This window comes from Equus przewalskii, chromosome 8 (assembly GCF_037783145.1).
Source record: "Equus przewalskii isolate Varuska chromosome 8, EquPr2, whole genome shotgun sequence".
Classification (NCBI taxonomy): domain Eukaryota; kingdom Metazoa; phylum Chordata; class Mammalia; order Perissodactyla; family Equidae; genus Equus; species Equus przewalskii.
Window position 1 is genome coordinate 84600072 of NC_091838.1, and position 12617 is coordinate 84612688.

At 64.1% G+C, this 12617-nt stretch overlaps 3 protein-coding genes across 6 annotated transcripts; 1 reads left to right on the plus strand and 2 right to left on the minus strand.

Moving 5' to 3' along the window:
• Positions 1 to 475: 475 nt before the first annotated feature.
• TMEM276 (transmembrane protein 276) lies at positions 476 to 2724 on the minus strand. The gene is made up of 2 exons (XM_070632358.1): positions 1456 to 2724; positions 476 to 1261 (listed from the first exon to the last, which is right to left on the minus strand). The coding sequence occupies exons 1-2, from the start codon at positions 1546 to 1548 to the stop codon at positions 776 to 778; spliced, it is 579 nt and encodes a 192-aa protein (XP_070488459.1). The 5' UTR covers positions 1549 to 2724; the 3' UTR covers positions 476 to 775.
• On the plus strand, positions 2632 to 10199 carry KIFC2 (kinesin family member C2). Of its 4 annotated transcripts, none has more exons than XM_070632350.1 (18): positions 2632 to 2913; positions 3145 to 3226; positions 3385 to 3536; positions 3645 to 3783; positions 3949 to 4073; positions 4153 to 4218; positions 4310 to 4438; positions 4855 to 4932; positions 5045 to 5159; positions 5234 to 5343; positions 5805 to 5913; positions 6022 to 6179; positions 7979 to 8083; positions 8167 to 8288; positions 8377 to 8500; positions 8615 to 8744; positions 8834 to 9090; positions 9217 to 10199. In XM_070632350.1, the coding sequence occupies exons 1-18, from the start codon at positions 2815 to 2817 to the stop codon at positions 9469 to 9471; spliced, it is 2355 nt and encodes a 784-aa protein (XP_070488451.1). In that variant the 5' UTR covers positions 2632 to 2814; the 3' UTR covers positions 9472 to 10199. The 4 variants fall into 4 exon arrangements, with proteins under 4 accessions (XP_070488451.1, XP_070488449.1, XP_070488453.1 ...); XM_070632348.1 differs by having other exon boundaries at positions 2664 to 2913; positions 5096 to 5159; XM_070632352.1 differs by having other exon boundaries at positions 2664 to 2913; positions 8834 to 9105; positions 9152 to 9810.
• FOXH1 (forkhead box H1) lies at positions 10187 to 11920 on the minus strand. The gene is made up of 3 exons (XM_070632355.1): positions 11680 to 11920; positions 11236 to 11340; positions 10187 to 11135 (listed from the first exon to the last, which is right to left on the minus strand). Exons 1-3 carry the CDS (start codon positions 11851 to 11853, stop codon positions 10332 to 10334), a joined length of 1083 nt encoding a protein of 360 aa, XP_070488456.1. The 5' UTR covers positions 11854 to 11920; the 3' UTR covers positions 10187 to 10331.
• Positions 11921 to 12617: the final 697 nt, after the last annotated feature.

The window sequence follows — 12617 nt, forward strand, 5'->3', positions numbered from 1 at the left end:
AGGGCCACCTGCCAGGCCGTGCAAGGGCCCAGGAGTATGTCTTCTCAGTCCAGGGGTTCTCCTGACAAAGATACCAGCAGGAGGCCAAGCTGGGGGACGCCCCAGACTGGTTCCAGCGCATCCCCTTCTTTAGCTCAGAGAAACCAGTTGCTGCCCTGGGAGCCTCAGGAAGCTCACTGGAGGACCCCTCAATCCCTCTTTCTTTTTTTTTTTGAGGAAGATTAGCCCTCAGCTAACTACTGCCAGTCCTCCTCTTTTTGCTGAGGAAGCCTGGCTCTGAGCTAACATCCGTGCCCATCTTCCTCTACTTTATATGTGGGACACCTACCACAGCATGGCTGCCAAGCGGTGCCACGTCCGCACCCGGGATCCGAACCAGCGAACCCCGGGCCGCCGAGAAGTGGAACGTGCGAACTTAACCGCTGCACCACCGGGCCAGCCCCTCAATCCCTCTGAAGAATGGGCAGATTCCATATTTCTGCTGAATCCCTAAGGTTTATTGGAGACCAAGCCTCTCTCTGGATCTACGACCATGGCCTGCCCAGAGTCAGGTCCCAAAACATGCCTGGGACCCTTTCATTCTGATCTAAACAAGTCCCCACACTCAGCCAGAGAAGGGGCAGTGCCCAGACTCTGCCCCCTGACCAGTCACCATGCAGCAAGCCCACTTGAGGGAAAGGAGAGTCTATCCCTAGAGGAGGAGGCCTCAGGAGCAGGTCCATGGGAGGGGAAGGTGATAGCCAGGGCAGAAGCCCTGCCTTGCTGTCTCCAACTGTCACTCCCACTGCAGGCGCTGTGTGTGCAGTGCCCGGTGGTAGGCCCAACTCCCCGCGGCCAGGGCCCCTCGACAGACGTCCTCCTTTGGCAGCAGCAGCAGTCTGTCCTCCTCCAGCCGACTCAGGAGGCCTGCAGCACCCAGCATGGCGCCCCCCCACATTCCATAAATGTTGGTCGTGAAAACAGCCACAATGAGGATGGTCACTGCGACCACTAGCACCACCGCCTGACCAGCCACAGAGCGGCCCTCGGCACCAAGGTGGTCCCCAGCCACTGCCAGCACCATGCCCCCTCCCAAGAGCAGGTTGGCGGAGGAGCGGTCCCCATTCACCCAGTGGAAGTCGAAGGCAAGAAGGGGCAGACCAATGACAGTGGCTACCCAGGCTCCAGCAAGATAGTCTTCATCTGTGCCCAGCCCGGGGGCCAGCATGGTGGCGGTGGCCAAGGCCTGGAGCAGGAAGCCAGCAGCAGCCCCTCGACTTGCCTGTCAACACAGAGAAGGGAGATGTGGGAAAAAGAGGCCAGGACCTTCCGTTAAGCACGGAAGGTTCTGGTGGTCTCATGGAAGCCTGGTCCCCCCGACTCACCTCCCACCACCCTCTCCCTGATCCAGGGAACTAGCTAGGTCCTTGGGGTTTGGGAGTGGGATACGCCTCTGCCAGGCCCCTGTGTACTCACCTGAGCAGTACTCACGGCTGCATGCAGAGACACCACTCCTAGCGCCAGGTGGGACAGGGCCGTGCTCCACTCACTCCAAGGCTTAAGGGCCATGGCGCCTTGGGCGGTAGGGAGTTTGAGGAGACAGGCAGGGGATCCTCAACTTTGGAGATGAAAAAAGAACGCAGAAGCCGGCGACCGGGAGCCCTAAGGGCGACTCCCCAGGACTCCCAGGTTCCAGAGCACCATTTCTAAATGTTGGGATGGGGATAGGCTCATCCGAAACTTTCCGGAGCCCTGAGGCCACTGGACACAACTGTGGGGAAGAAAAACCTAATTCTCCCGGGAAAAGAAGGGAGAAGGCAGTGCGGGGTGGGTGGGCGTGAGCCCTGGGGCCCTTGAACCCAAGTTGGGGCGCCGGACCTGGGGGAGAAGGAGCGAGGCGCTCACAGGCCCACTCGGCCTGGTCCCTGCGCTTGGAAGGAGCAACAGCCCAGGCTCTCAGGGGCGGCCGAACTGCGCGGCCCGAACGCAACGGCGACCGGTCGCCTGAACGTGCTCACAGTGCCGCCCGTCCGCCGCCGCCCCGCCTCCCGCGCCGGGCCTGCGGAGGCCCGGAGTGAACCAACGAGAGGAGTGGAGGCTAGAGCGGCAGGGGGCGGGGCCTGGGCTAAGGGGGCATTCTAGGAGAGCGAGACCGGGTTGTAAGAGAGGAGGGGGGACTAGGAGGAGGGGGCTCTGTACGGGGATGCGGTGTATTAGCCCGCTGGTTTGGAGGGATGTGTGGTGAGGAGAGGGAGGGGTCTGAGGAAGGGGCTGTGAGGAGAGGGGGTCTGGGCGGGGCTGTGAGGGGAGGGGCGGGGCTTGAGGGGAAGTCGACCGGGAGGGGCGGGACTGGGAGGGTCGGGGAGGTAAGAGGAGGGGGCTATGAGGAGAGGGGCGTGGCGGGGCCTGAGGGGGCGGGGTGTGGGCGGGGCTTCGCGCTAGGGTGGAGGGGGCGGGGCTGTGAGGGGAGGAGCGGGGCTGTGCGGGGAGTGGAGGTTGGACACCCGTGGGCGGACAGCTCCAAGGATGAGCGTGGTGGGGCGTCCACGGAGGGCTGGGAGGGATTCCGAGAAAAGGGGGTGCGGGGTCCGTTGGCGCTCTCAGCCCTACGTCTCCGCGAAATAGAAGGGGGCGCGGGGCAGGTGTCCGCGGGGGTCCCGGGGCCACCTGTCTCTGGCACCCCCTTCCTCGGGCGCGCGCCCTCCGCCCGCGGAGCCGGGCCGTGGGGGCGGCCGCCCCGAGCATGCGCACCGCCTGTGCGGCGGGCGGGCGCCGAGTCGGGGCGAGGGGACGCGGGGTGGCGCGAAGCGGGGCCCTCTGCTGCCCCGCACTCCCATGTACGCCTTCTACTCGCTGCTCATCTACATCTTCTACAGCCTCTTCCGCAGGGATGGCGGGGCCGCGGGGCCCGCCGACCCCGGGGACCCGGCGCAGGTGAGTGGGGGCGGGCGCAGCGCGGCCGGCGACCCCTTCCTGAGAGCTGCTTTGCGGGCCCGCGCAGCGTAGGGCGCTGACCCTGGGGAGGGGGCCGCGCGGAGGACCCCGTGTCGTTCTGGTGTTGGGAGCAGAGACCTCAGCCCCAGTTCCTCTGGTCCAGTTTCCTGAGGGAGAGAGCCCGGCAGGCTGCCTGGCCTCGCCTCAGGGGCTCCCCTGCTCGCTCCCTAGAGGGCCCGCAGCAAGCCCGGGGGTCGCCGCCGCCCCGACCAGCCCACGGCAGAACTGTGGACCGAGCTGACCGGCTTGGTCGGTAGGTACTGTCGGTGCGTCGGGGGAGCCCCGCCGTCCTAGAGAGGGAGGGGTGCCTGTGACCTCCTTGGGACGGAGGACCCGGCAGGTGCCATCTGGTGCCCTGGCCTCCAACACGTGACCCAGCGCACCTTGCCCTCCCACCACCTGGCCTCGCAGGCTGCTCTGAGTCTGAGGATGGGCCGGTCGGGGGAGCCGAGGGCCACGCAACCGAGGTCTCCTTGGAAGAGGCTCTGGTGCGTCTTGCGGAGTTCCTCTCGGCCCAGCTGGGGGCGGAAGAGAGCTGCGGGAATCCTCCAGACGTGACCAAGGTGAGCGGGACTGAGGGTCCTTCTCCGGCAACCCGTTATCTCCCCAGTCCTTCTGGCCTCCACGTTCCTGTTCCCATCTTCTCCGCCTGATTCTTATTTCCTTCACAGCCTGGTGATGTTCCCCTACTGTTGACGGTGACCGGTCAGCTTTTGGCCCTCTTGGCATGGATTCGGAGCCCCAGGGGAAGGCAGGCCCTGCCCCAGGGGACTCAGTCAGCCTCGGGGGTGCAACCCTCAACTCCCGCTGGTGTGTAAAGAGTAGTGAATTGAAAAGGGAGCGTGTGGAGGGAGTGAAGCCCACTAGAGCCTGAGTGGCGTGGAGTACGGGGTCCCAAGCCTAGCTCTGCTCTGAAGGTGCCCCTTTTTCAAGCCAGAGACCTCATCAGTCCTAACTGGGTCTACCTCACCACAGGGCCCCCATCCCAAGAAGAAAGCCCTTCCCTTTCACCAAGGGGTGAGACCCAGGGGCAACAGTCCCCCCAGTTGGAAGAGGACCAGAGAGCTTGGCAGCGGCTGGAACAGCTCATCCTTGGACAGGTGAGGGGCCCAGGAGGCAGCAGGGACTGGGGGGGACAGGAAGGAGGTGCTCCACCACGTGTCCTCTCCTCCTTCCCAGCTGGAAGAACTGAAGCAGCAGCTAGAACTGCAGGAGGAGGAGCTGGGCCGGCTGCGCCTGGGAGTGGTGAGGCTGCTGGGGGCGGGTCCAGGAGCGGACTCAAGAGAGAGGGCCCCCCGACTTTCAGGTGAGTCCTGAGGGCTTCTCTCTCCGCCAGGGGGCGACAGACTCGGAGAAGAGGGTTCAGCACCTTACTCTGGAGAACGAGGCCCTGAAGCAGAGCCTGAGCCTCACTCGGGACCTCCTGCTGCACTGGGGCCCCGGCCTCTCCACCAGGGCTCCCCAGGTACCCTGCTCCTTAGCTGCTGCTTCCCTGCAGTCTGGGGCTCCTGCACACTGGCCTCCAGCGATATTGCTCAGGCTTTCTCAGAATGTCCTGAATGCTGGAACAGAGGCAGGGGGCCCTCTGTGACCTGAAGGGCCAGGGCCCCAGGACTGTGGCTAGGCCCTGGGATGGTCTGTGCAGGACAGCCCCATCAAGGAGACTGCTGCCTATGGGAGAACTCCTTCACCCCGTCCCGTGGCTCCCCTGAGTGACTGACCCCAGGAGAACAGAGGGACCTGGGGAAAGGACCTTTGCATGGACTTAGGAGGCATGGGTCTGCCTGCTCCTCTTGACTTGACTTTCCCAGCTGGAAAATGGGGCTGCTGGTGCGCCCCTCCCACATGCTGACCTGGCTGCCCCCCTCCCCCCTCCTGCAGGATGAGGCAGAGGCACTAGTGGAGCTTCAGGGCCGGCTTCAGGAGGCCCAGGACACCACAGAAGCTCTCCGAGTCCAGGTGGGTGCTGGGCCCAGGGGCCAGAAAGGCTGGGGCACTGGGGAGAGGGGCATCTGAGGTGGGGACTGTTAAGTGCCCTATCCTCAGTAATGGGTGGCGTTGGGCGGGGCAGCTGGGGGTGCAGGAGGTGCAGCTGCAGGGCCTTCGGGGGGCCCTCCGGCAGCTCCAGCAGGAGACTGAGCAGAACTGCAGAAGGGAGCTGCAGCAGATGCATGGGCAGCTGGCAGGTAAGTCCAGGGGCTGGGGGGCTCATGGAAAGGCCACGGGTTTGGGCTTTCCCTCAACAACCTTCCCCTGCCAGGACTCCGGGCACGCATGGCCAGCCTGCGTCAGGGCTGTGGGGACCTCCGAGGATTGGTCAGCACCTTCACCCAGAGCTGTCAGGGTTCGTTGAGCGAGGCCCAGGGCCAGGTCAGGACCACCTGCCCCCTCTCTTGACACATGATCTCTGGGGAGCCCCATCACTGTCCTTCCCTCAGGGAGCCCCTGTCCTTTCTCCCTTCCCAGCCTGGGAGCTGCCTGCTCTGATGGAGGACGTAGGCTCTGGAACCAGAACAGTCGTGTGACCCTGTGTGCGATGTCACTTCTGGGTCTCGTTTTTGTCTTGTGCCAACTGGGGTGACAGTGAATCTCTCAGGATTGCCAAGAGCCCAGAGGAGACAGATGATGTCTTTGTCCGTGGGCCTCCTCAGATTCCTGGGTTCCATCCCAGGTCCGCAGAAGGATGTTCTTAGGGACCTGAAGCCACAGAAAGTTGCAGATCACCACAGCTGTGTGGTCACACGGTGGCTCCACATTGCTCTCAGCACCCACCCCATCAGCTCCTCCCTCAGCAGTTCCCTGCTGTCTTCATCACATCCCTGTTCCCCCAGGTATCCTGGGCCCTGGGAGCACTGTCAGCCAGAGGGGCTGGGACTCAGCTCCCTGAGGAGCAGCAGAGGACCCCAACTGGATGCCCAGGGCGACTGCTGGAGCTCAAGGGTATGGCAGGACCGGGGAGTGGAGGAGTGAGGGGCAGGCTGAAGGAAGTGGAGCCTCTCCATGCTTCATGGCCCAGGAGGCAGCTCACTGGCCTGCTCTCCACCTCAGGAAATATCCGTGTGCTGTGTCGGCTGAGGCCAGGAACACCCTCCAGCCTGGTGTGCTCAGAGCCCGGCCCGGGTGGCAGTGTCACCACCTGTTATCGAGGGCGCCAGCATCGCTTCCATCTGGACTGGGTCTTCCCTCCAGATGCCAGCCAGGAGGAGGTAATGCTCTGCCCTTGCACCTGTGTTCACCTTCCTTCAGGGTCTCCTGGAGTCCAGAAGACACTCTGGGTTCCCCTTTTTAGTCTATTTGTCCTCCCAGGAGGGAGAGTGGCTGGACTCCAGCAGGGAAAAGAAGGGAGCCGGAGGATCTGGGATGCAGGACTGGCAGGCTAGCTGGGCACTTCCTTTCCTTCCAGGGTTGTTCCTCTGCATCCTCTCCCCCCCACCCCACCCCCAGGCTCTGTAGGCCCAGGGGAAACAGACCTTCTCGTTTAGACATGAAGGTTAACATTTTCAAAAATAACTTTTCATCAGGAAACTAAAGAAAATGAACCTTCTGAGGTGACGGTTACTGCTCAGGCAGAGCTGGCTGTGGAGCATGGTGCTGCTGTGGTGGGGACAGTGCTGTGACCTCCTTCTCCAGGCTTTGCTGGCTGCCCATTCCCCCAGCCCGGGGTCCAGAGTTGGCTAGCTGTGAGAGCAGAAAACCCTCCTGGCTTTGTGGCCAAGGTGGGCAGAGGGGGACATGGGTGAGTGGGAGAGCTTCTGGCCCTCAGTGCTCTCCCGCTGCCCTGCACAGATCCCGCCCTCCTTCCTCCTCTCCTTTCCTGCCAGACTCAGCAGAAAACAGAGGCTCAAGCCCCAGCCTACCAGCAACTTGCTTCACATACTCTCTCTCTGTCACACACAAACTTTGCCGCTAGAGCTTCCATAGCTCAGGAAACAGACTCAGGGCCAGGAGGGGATGAGGTACGGGGCAGAGCTGGCTGAGACTCAGACCTGTGCTGGCCTCAGAGGGACAGACGGTGTGATGAGAGTGCGTGGCAGGTGTCCAGGGCGCCCTCCTCCACTTCCTGGAGTACCACAGCTGTTTTCCACTCACCTCTCTTGTGTATCCCACACACCACCCCAGCCTCACGTGCTGCCCCAAACTGCAGCCCTGCACGGGCCCCCCGTTGTCCACTGCCTCACAGGCAGCCCTTCTGGACAGGGCCTTCCAACTCCATGTGTCTGAATGAAAGAACCAAAGGCATCTGTCACCGAGCCCCCGCATCTCTTCCCCATCTCTGCAATGGCACCACAGTCCCCCCAACCACAGTCCCACCACCATGGTCACCCCCAGAGCTTCCTCTCAGTCATGGAATCTTAGTGACCACACGGCAATTCTGGATTCTGCCCTCATGGCCAGCAACCAACACTTCCGGCAGAACTGACATTACCAGCCACCTTCTAAGCTGGAAAGCTGGCATGTCATTGCTCAAAAGGCTCCTGTTGGCATCCAGTTGCCAACAAGATACAAGTCCCAGCCCCACATCCCCCTTGGCTACCTCTCTGCAACCTCCCAGGGCCCAGGTTCCAGCAATCCTAGTTGGCCCATCCTTCACACCCTGGGGCCCTTTTGGGCTCATCATTTGTGTGCCAAGCACTGCTCTAGTCTCTCAGCACATGCTCCCCTTCAGCCCTGACGACGGGGGCCATTACAGTCTTCAGCTCACAGAAAGAAACCTCGAACAAAAAGGATGAGTGACTTGCCTCCTGTCACACCCAGGGTTTGAACCTGGTGCTCCAGCCCAGCATCTGGGCTCTTGACTGCCATGCCCCCAGCCTCCCCAGTACTCTGCACCACCTCTTCTCCTTCTTTTCTTTGCCTGGAAAATTCTTGAAAATGCCCACTTCTCCAGGGAGCCTCCTCTGTGGGGAGATCCACCCTTCCCCCATGCTCCCCTAAAGCCTGCCTCCCAGGGGAATCAAGCTCTGTTCACACCTTGCCCCACCCCTCGCACTCCTCTTGCCCCTAGGTCTTCAGGGAGCTGGAGCCGGCTGTGCTGTCCTGCCTTCGAGGCTACAGTGTCTGCATTTTCACCTATGGTCAGACAGGGACTGGGAAGACCTACAGCATGGAGGTGGGAAGGGGGCACACTCTGGGTGGCTCCTGGGGCTAGGGACTGGGATGTGAGCCCGATGTGGCACTCCATCCCGTCCCCAGGGCCCACCCGAGGACCCTGGCATAGCTCCTAGGGCGCTGCAGTCATTGTTCCGGGAGATGGGGACCGGAGGTCAGCACCGCGTGACCCTCAGCATGGTGGAGATCTACAACGAGGCTGTCAGGTCGGCACCGCCTCCTCCCCACCCCTAGTCCCAGAGGCTTCTGGCTCCCCGGAGAACCCCCAAACCAAGCCCTCCCATTTCTCACCAGGGACCTCCTAGCCCCAGGGCCTCCCGAGCGCCTGGCCGTGAGGCAGGGCCCAGCAGGCCAAGGGGGGATCCAGGTGGCTGGCCTCACCTACTGGGACGTGCCCAACCTGGAGACGCTGCACCAGGTAAGACTGCCTAGTGTGCAGCGCCGCCCTCCAAGGCCCCGCCCTGTTCTCCCACCTGGGGGCGCAGACCCTGCAGCACGAGCAGCAGGCAAGCCCTGTCGCTCCGCCCTCCAGATGCTGAGCCTGGGGAGGAGCAACCGGGCCACCGCCGCCACCGCCATGAACCAGCACAGCTCCCGTTCGCACGCGATGGTCACGCTGACGCTGCGCGCGGCGTTCCCACCGCGCGGTCCGGGCCCCGCAGGTACCGCGGCCTGCGCCTGAGCCCTGCGGGAGGCCTCGTCGCACCTGAAACCGGGGCGCTCTCCACGTCGGACTCGCTCGCCCCTGCAGGCACGCTGCACCTGGTGGACCTGGCGGGATCCGAGCGTGCCTGGAAGGCGGGGGCGGCCGGCACGGCGCGGGGAGACTCGGACGGCGCCCAGCGTCTGCGGGAGGCCCGGACCATCAACCGCTCGCTGTTGGCGCTGGGAGGCGTGATGGCTGCGCTGCGGGCCCGCAGGCCACACGTGCCCTTCCGCGATTCGCAACTCACGCGCCTGCTGCAGCCGGCGCTCGGTCCCGGCGCCACTGCCGTGCTGCTGCTGCAGGTGGGCGCGGGCGGCGCGGGCACGGGCGCGGGCGCGGGGCGGGGCGGGGCGCAGGGCCAAGGGGGGCGGTCTGCACGCCAGGCTCCGCCCACTCGGGGGCCGCCCACCAGTGCCGCTCCCCCGCAGATCTCCACGCGGCCCGAGGACCTCGGCGAGACTGTGTGCTCGCTCAAGTTCGCCGAGCGAGTGGGCCAAGTGGAGCTGGGGCCGGCCCGGCGCCGCAGGGCCCCGCGCTCCGGGACGCCCTCCTCGCTCAGCACCGACACACCACTCACTGGAACCCCCTGTACCCCCACGCCACCCCCCGGCAGCCCTCCAAGCCCCGGCCCCGACAGCGGCTCCAGCTCGGCCCTCGTGCCCCCGGAGGACCTGCCCTCGTAGTCCTGCCCAGGGAGTCTAGGGTCGCACTTCTGTCGGCGGAGGCAGCGAAGTTTCTACACCCAAACAACCTTCTTGACCTTTTGGGGGCCCACTGCCCCCCAAACTCCCAGAGTTGCCCCTCCCCCCGCCCCGCGAGGAGGAGTGTTAAGCCTGGAAAATGATTGCTCCCCAGGCCCTCAGCTCCCTCCTTATCACCATTTGCTGTTATCGCGGCACACAGCAGGGATCCCAGAGCTGCGGGAGGGGACGCAGACCCGGGCCCAGTGTTACCCGAGTCACCAGTTACCGACCCCACCACCAAAAATCAGACTTGCCATTAAAATCTTGTCTGTTCCTTTACTGTGCTCTTCCCCACTACCATCACCAGAACTACTGTAGGGTCCTTCTTCCCGATCCCTTTTCCCCAAAAAGGTGCTATCTCCTTCCCAGACAGTTAAGGGGGCACAAGACTTAAGGCTGGAGCCGCTATTAGGTTGTCCCTCCCCCAGCCTGCAGCCAGGGAGGGGAGGCGACAGATGGTGATGGATGGAGGGATGGACGGACGGACAGACGGCCAGAGAAGGTGGGACCTGGAAAGGGACAGGAAGGGCTACTCCAAGCAGAGCCCTGCTCCTTCCAGCTTTGCCTCTGGGGGTAGGAGAGGCATGACTGACCATCAGGGCCAGGGTGGTGCCCAGCTGGGCCACAACCCTTCGTGGGGCTGTCCAATAAACATTGTGGACTCAGAACAGCTGGTGTCTCATGTTTCAAGGCTCTGTGGCCACAGACATCTCTTGGTCCTCTTGGCCTTGGTTTCCCTTTAACAAGCCAGTGGCAGCAGGAGGGGATGGGAGAAGCAAGCAGCCCCTGCCCTGGGAGCCTCACAGGCTGTACCAGGAGAGTAGCCAGCCTGGGGTGGGGGCAGCCAGGTCCCGGGGGTGGCTAATCCACACATCGTAGATGCTCTTGTTGGGTGGCACCCCTTGGAAGAGTGCATCTAGATCCCAGAGCAGCCCTGGGGGGCCATGGGTTTCAGGAGCCACCCCCCAGTAGGCTGGGCTGGTTGATGGTGGGCACTGGGGACAGGATGTGGGTGGTAGTGGAGCCAAGGGCATTACCACGTTGGGAGTGTAGATGGGCAAGTAGGAGGTGGGTAGCTGCCCCCAAAGTGAGGCCCTGTGGCCCCCACTGGACAGTCCCCCAGAGTCTGGGGTACCTTGCAGTAAGTGGAGGGGCCACGTTCTGGGCTGAGGGGAAAGGGGCGAGGGCCTGCTGGTTCCCCCCTGGGAAGCCTCCCCTTCTGCTCTCATGGGCCCGGGGAGGGGGCAAAGGGGCCACAGAGACCTCTCAGAGGGCAGGGGCTGAGTGGGCACCACGTCCTCCCCACTGCGCGTGGAGCCTGCCAGACCTGGGCTGCTCCGTGGCGCCTCCTCCCCGGGGTCCCCTAGCAGAGACTTTATGCTGAAGCCCTCGCTAGGCGGAGGCTGGGGACTGGGCGGCCGGTAGGGCCGGCCGTGCAGCACGTAGGGGCCCAGATCCTTGGCGAAGGCCCCCCGCACGCCCCTGCTCTGCCAGCGCCGGCACAGGGCCGTGTTCTGCAGCCGCAGCGCCTCGGCGGGGATCAGGCTCACGTCGACCGCCCAGAAGTTGCCCTTGGCCTGGGGCTTCGCAGGATCCTTGGGCACCTGGTTGGGGGGGCAGGCTTGGGTGGGGCCGTGCGACCCCGGATACTCGGGATTACCGCCCCCGCCCCGCCCCCCGGCCCCGACCCTCGCCCTGCCCCACCTTGCGGAAGCATCGGTTGGAGGAGAGGTTGTGGCGGATGGAGTCCTTCCAGCCCTCGTAGTCGTCCCTGAAGAAGGGGAACACGGCCTGGACCTGACGGATGATCTGAAACCACGGGGCGGCCGGCAGGCGCTGTGAACCGGGGCGCGGAGGGGGCAACCACCCCTCCCCCACAGCTGGGCTTAGGGGCGCCCCAGCGCCGCCCCCCTCAGAACACCTCTGAGCCCGAGGGAGAAGGGGGCACCTCCCTGAAAAGGGTCTCGCCTAAGCATCTCAGCCCCCTCGCCAGGTGCCCAGGCCGGGACTGGCCGCGCTGGCACAGCTGGGTAGGGCCCGGTGGGGGTGGAGGCCCGAACCTGAGCCTGGGAGTAGGTGGGGGACGGGTCTGGGGTGTGAAGAAAGTGGGGGACCTCGGAGTGTGAAGAGAGTGGGGGACCCTCTCACCTGGGCCAGCTTCAGCCTGCGGGAGGGTGCGGCCTGGATCACCAGGGCGATCATGGCCAAGTAGGTGTAGGGGGGCTTGTCATGCCGCAGGTATCTCTTCTTCCTCCTCTTGGGGGGCTGGGAGGCCGACTCCGCCCCGGGGAGCTCTAGGCGTGGGTTGCTGCAGGGCCCCATGCAGGGGAAGCCGACAACGTGGGCAGAGGCCTGGCCCGTGGAGGGCGCAGGGCACTGGGGCAGTGTGGCGAGGCAGGGCCGGGGCCTGAGGCCGGGCGGGGGCAGGCGGGCCGGGCCCTTTATCATTCGGATGGAAGGGGGAGGGGAGGGGAGGCAACGGGAGGGAGGAATACGGCGGTGGGGGAGGGGAGCGTGCAGAGGGCTGCCACAATTAGCAGGTTTCAGTTAATCTGAAAGGGAGGGGCAGGGAAGATTCCAGTGGGGGCTGCAGGCGGCCACTCAGGCCTCATTCCTCACCCCTGGGCTGCCTTCAGCACCCCCTATGACCTGGAAGGAAAAGCTCTTGGAAAGAGCCTATGACCCAAGGTTACTTTACCCCTTCCGTCCAGAGTCAGTCTCAGGCTCCCATTTAACCCACCCGGGAGTGATTTGCCCAAGCTGAGCTGCCAAGAGTGGGTGGGTCCTGCTGAGAGTTCAAGGCCAAGCAGCTAGCAGGTCCTGGGTGGTGGTCTGGGAGGGCTTCCTGGAGGAAACATCAGGAAAAAGGAGGGGCACAGTTGACTCGAGATTTTCCCAGGGACTGCTGAAGGGTCCCAGCAGGGTCTCCAGGCTCTGGAGACCACTTCCGTCCTTGGTGCTTGTCCACAGTGGATTCTGGGAGCTGACTAGCCCTTATTACTCACTGTGCACCTCGCCTGCCCTGAGTGAGCTGTACCTGCCTGGCCCCAGAGAACGTCCCGGAGGCAAGCTTCCCTCCCTCCTCT